This window comes from Hylobates moloch, unplaced genomic scaffold, assembly GCF_009828535.3.
Source record: "Hylobates moloch isolate HMO894 unplaced genomic scaffold, HMol_V3 SCAFFOLD_1, whole genome shotgun sequence".
In the NCBI taxonomy this organism is placed as follows: domain Eukaryota; kingdom Metazoa; phylum Chordata; class Mammalia; order Primates; family Hylobatidae; genus Hylobates; species Hylobates moloch.
This window is the reverse complement of record NW_026652276.1, coordinates 70,872,736-70,878,049: the sequence shown is the minus strand read 5'-3', so window position 1 is coordinate 70,878,049 and position 5,314 is coordinate 70,872,736. Positions and strand designations below refer to the sequence as shown.

At 45.3% G+C, this 5,314-nt stretch overlaps 1 protein-coding gene across 1 annotated transcript; it reads right to left on the bottom strand.

The window, feature by feature from the left end:
• Positions 1 to 3,345: 3,345 nt before the first annotated feature.
• On the bottom strand, positions 3,346 to 3,878 carry LOC116809537 (large ribosomal subunit protein uL11-like). Its single transcript, XM_032753384.2, has one exon. The coding sequence runs from the start codon at positions 3,845 to 3,847 to the stop codon at positions 3,350 to 3,352; it is 498 nt and encodes a 165-aa protein (XP_032609275.1). The 5' UTR covers positions 3,848 to 3,878; the 3' UTR covers positions 3,346 to 3,349.
• Between the last annotated feature and the right edge of the window lie 1,436 nt (positions 3,879 to 5,314).

Below are 5,314 nucleotides of genomic sequence, written 5' to 3'. Positions count from 1 at the left end.
ACCCTTTCGTAGGACTTGTGACAGGGGTGTGGCTTGTTTCCTTGGCTGCTCAAACCCCTTGCAGAAATGGGAGCACACAGGTGAGATGGTGCAGGAGCTGGGGTCACCGGCAGGAACAAACCCTGTACTGGCCTGTGGCAGTGTCTAGGGGTTGCCTGTGACCGGTGGAGCCCCAGAGGGCATGTCTTACAAACAATGCTCTTTTAACTTTTGCTGTCTGTGGACAGCTTAAGTGTTAAAGAGCTCAGTGAAGAGTCAGTGTGACAGCCTTTTTGGGTTCCTGTACCAAGTTCATCCCAAATTCTTGTCTGGTGTCCAGGATGTATCAGGTCACACAAACAGATTGAAAGATGGTGTATGTGGAGGATTTTATTGAGTGATGGAAGTGGATCTCAGTTGGATGGGAGCTGAAAAGGGGATGGAGAGGGAAGATAATCTTCCCCTGAAGTTTGGCCGTCTCCAGCCAAACCCCTCTCCAACCGTCCCTGCCCAAACTCCTCCCTGACCATAGTCTCTGGTGTTCAACTGCTTCTTCTCTTGGCATTCAGATGCTTCTTCTCTTCTCTCCTTCTATGCTGCTCTGCTTCTCTGCCAGTGGAGCTCAGAGTTTTTATGGCAACAGGGTAGGGGGCGTGGTGGGTCACAGTGGTTTTGGAAAAGGCAACATTTGGGCAGGAAAACAGGAATGCATGGTTTCATTTAGGGCTGTAGGTCCAGGTTTGAGGGTGGAACCCTTGCCAGGGACCCTGCTCTCTTCTACTCAGTATTTCCCTGCCTCCTGTCCGTATCAATACTATGGTATTTTCTTTTCTCTTTTTTTTTCTTTTTTTGAGAGAGTCTCTCGCTATCATCCAGGCTGGAGTGCAGTGGTGCAATCTTGGTTCACTGCAACCTCTGCCTCCCAGGTTCAAACAATTCTCCTGCCCCAGCTTCCCAAGTGGGATTACAGGTGTGCACACTGTGTCTGGCTAATTTTTTGTATTTTCAATAGAGACAGGGTTTCACCATGTTGGCCAGGCTGGTCTCAAACTCCTGAGCTCAAGTGATCTGCCTGCCTTGGCCTCCCAAAGTGCTGGGATTACAGGTGTGAGCCACCACACCTGGCCAATATTATGGTATGTTCAATTAACTGGGACCCAGGACCTTACCCATGGGGGCCTTAGTCTTCATGACAAACATCTGATTATGGTTAATGATCTAGAAAGGCCCATTCCTGTTCTAAAACATTTGAAAGTAATTGTTTTAGTTTTCCCATTGTTGCTGTACCAGATCACTGCAAATTTAGTGATTTGAAACAACCCAAATTTATTTTCTTACAGTTTTGGAAGGAGTCCAAAATGAGTCTCTCTTGGCCAAAATCAAAGTGCTTGTAGGGCTGTGTTCTTTCTGGAGGCTATAAAGGATAATCTCTTTTCTGGCCTTTTTCAGGTTCTGGAGCCTACCAGTATTCCTTGGCTTGGGGTCTACTTCCATCTTTAAAGCCAGACTGATGGCTTTAAATGGCTGGTTGAGTCTTTCTCACATCACATTCCTCCGACACTGACTCTTCTGCCTCCTTCTCCCACATATAAAGACCCTATGACTGTATTGGGCTCACCTGGATAATTCAGGGTACTCTCTCTATTTCAAGGTGAGCTGATTAGCAACCTTAATTCTATTTGCAATTTCCCCTCTTTTTTCCATAATCTGGGGATAGGGGCATAGGCCATATTCTATCTACCATAGTAACCAATCTTTGCACTCATTCAAAATTGTCATTTTCCACTTAAAAAAAATCTTTACAGTAATTATTCTCCAGGAGAGGTAGAACGATGGTATAATTACCATTTCTGTTTTCCAAGTGAAGCAAGAGAGGTAGTAAGAGGTGATAATAAACCCACATCACTGAAGTAATTTGTATATTTATTCAACAAATATCGATAAATAACAGCAATGTTACAATGAGGACCCAGATGCATGACTCTGCCAAGTCCCCTCTCCACCATCTGACTTGGGTCTGCTCTTCCCAAGAAATGAATAAAAATCATGTCCAGGGCAATTGATAGAGCTATTTAAGTATGTATTGTCCCACAGTTGTAGGAGATTCTAAAGAATAAAAAGCTAATTCTCCTCTCTTCCAGCCTCCTGCAAGAGCCAAACTCTTAAATTCTTGGATCCAGGATTTTTTGCCCAGCCCTCACACACCAACCCTCACTCCCCAACCCTCCATCACTCCCTTCTTTAGAGAGGGAGGTTAAGAGCTTTCCTGTTGCAGAGGCTACTCCAGTTTTTGCCCTTGAGGCGGGCAAGCTAGAGCTGCTTCCTGGGAGCAATGGTGAGAGTGGCCCAAATGTGAGTTAAAGACATACAGATAGTAACTGAACACATGAAAGGACATTCAAAATTGCTAGCCAGCGCCAAGCGTAGTGGCTCTGTCTGTAATCCCAGCATTTTGAGAGGCTGGGGCAAGAGGATTGCTTGAGTCCAGGAGTTCAAGACCAGCCTGGGCAACATAGAGAGACCTCATCTCTTAAAAAAAAAAAAAAAAAAAAAAAAAAGCTGAACATAGTAGCATGTGTCTGTAGTGCCAGTTACTTGGGAGGTTGAGGTGGGAGGATCACTTGAGCCTGGGAGCTCAAGGCTGCAGTGAGCTGTGATCATGCCACTGCACTCCAGCCTGGGCAACAGAGTAAGACTCTGTTTCAAAATAAAAAATTGCTGGCCATTTGGGAAATTCAAATTAAAACCATAATGACATGCTATTACACACTTAGTAGAATGACTAAAATAAAAACATCAGCAGTACTAAATGCTAGCAAGGATGCAAAGAAACTGGGTTGTTCATACATTGCTGGTGGGAATGTTAAATGATGCAGCCACTGTGGAACTATGTGTGGCAATTTCTTAAAAAGTTCTACATATATTTACCAAATGATCCAGCAGTTACATTCCTGAGCATTTATCCCAGAGAAATGAAAACTTATATTCACACAAAAACTTGCATACACATATTTATTTGTAATAACCTCAAACTGGAAACAACCTAAATGTCCTTCAACAGGCGAATGGTTAAACTGTGGTACATCCATACAATGGAATACTACTCAGAAAGAAAAAGGAATGAACTGTTGTTATATACAACAGCTTAAATGGCTCTCAAAGGCATTATGCTGAGTGAAAAAAGCCAATTTTGGCTGGGTGTGGTGGCTCATGCCTGTAATCCCAGTGCTTTGGGAGGCCAAGGTGGGAGGATCAGATCACCTGAGGCTAGGAGTTTGAAACCAGCCTGGGCAACATAACAAGACCCTGTCTCAATTTTTTTTTTTCCAGTTGTCAAATGATCCTTTATTGAAATTATTTTCCTTTGTGCTTAACTGGCTGGGCATTCCACAGCACCACTGTTGATGTCATCTATGATGTCATGAGGGTGGCGGCCATCAACATTACAGCTCACAGACTGGGCAGTCCCCAGGATCTCTTTAATGGTTCCAGAGAGTTCTCTGGCTAAGGATCGGTGCCGCATCTGTCGAGCAATGTTGACGATCTCATCAAAAGTGATATTTCCACGGTGTTTAATGTTTTTCTGTTTCTTTCTGTCTCTTGGTGGTTCCTTGAGGGCTTTGATGATCAGGGCAGAGGCAGAAGGCACCACCTCAATCTGGGCCTGTCTGTTCTGAATGGTCAGTTTCACTGTAATCCTCAGGCCCTTCCAGTCACCCTTTGCCTTGGCAATGTCATCACCAACCTTTTTTGGAGACAGACCCAGGGGGCCGATCTTGGCGGCCAGGGCAGAAGTGGCACCGACTTCACCTCCGGTGCACCTCAGGTATACGACTTTGATCTCGCTGGGGTCGAACTTCGGCGGCATGGTGGAGGCGGCTGGTGTCAGATGAACCCGGATTCGGGACGACCGAAGAAAGTTGCATCTTGGCCTCCTCCGAGCCGAAAGCCGAGAGCGAGTTTTTCTTTCTCTATTGCATCGTCGCGATCTCAGTTCACTGCAAGCTCCGCCTCCCGGGTTCATACCAATCTCCTGTCTCAGCCTCCTGGGTAGCTGGCACTACAGGCGCCTGCCACCATGCCCGGCTAATTTTTTGTATTTTTAGTAGAGACGGGGTTTCACTGTGTTAGCCAGGATGGTCTTGATCTCTTGACTGCGTGATCTGCCCGCCTCAGCCTCCCAAAGTGCTAGGATTACAGGCGTGAGCCACCACACCCAGCACAAAAAATTTTTTTTTAGAAAGAAAAAAGCCTATTTCAAAATGCTGCATGCTCTATGATCCCATTTATATAACATTCTTGAAATGGCCAAATTATAGAGATGAAGAGCAGATCAGTGGTTATCAAACACTAGGGAAGGAGGGGGGGAGCGTGTGAGTATAATAGGGTAGAGGAAGTGACAGAACAGTTCTTTGTCTTAATTGTGATGTGGGCTACATAATCCTATAGCTATGATAAAATATCATAGAATTATATACAAAGACACAGAGTGAAAAACTGGTGAAATCTGCGTAAGGCCTGTGGTCCAGTTAATTGTATTGTGCCAGTGTCAACTTCATGGTGCTGATGATGTACTACTATACAGTTACATAAGATGCTATCACTGGGTGAAGCTAGGTGGTGGGTATGGGGGGAACTCCCTACTTTAATATTTCAAAAAACAAAAGCAAAACAGGCAGTGGGCTGAATTTGGCCAAGGCATAGTTTGATGACCCATTCTTTGGAGAAAAGAACTTTGTTCTCTCATTTCTATTTCAAAAACATCCCCAAAGACTCTGGTTGCCCTGGCGTGGGTCATGTGCCTCTCCCCTGTATCTGTCACTGTAGACAAAAAAGCAAGGCATGTCATTACATATTAGAATTCATCAAGGGTGGAGGAGGAGTTGTTCTCCCAAATAAAGAAAGGAGGCCGGGCATGGTGGCTCACACCTGTAATCCCAGCACTTTGGGAGGCCAAGGTGGGTGGATCACAAGGTCAGGAGTTCAAGACCAGCCTGGCCAACATGGTGAAACCCCATCTCTACTAAAAAAATACAAAAATTAGCTAGTCACGGTGGCGTGCACCTGTAATCCCAGCTACTCAGGAGGCTGAGGCAGAAGAATTGCTTGAACCCAGGAGGCAGAGGTTGCAATGAGCCAAGATGGCGCCACTGCACTCCAGCCTGGGTGACAGAGCAGGACTCCATCTCAAAAAAAAGAAAAAAAAGGGGTGCAGTATAGACAAAACCATATCTGTCCACTAGAGTAGTGGGTATCTTACAAATCTCAAAGTTAGGAAGCACAGATGGGCTTCATGCAGAACTAGAACCAGGAGCTCAAAAACTAGCAGGAGCTC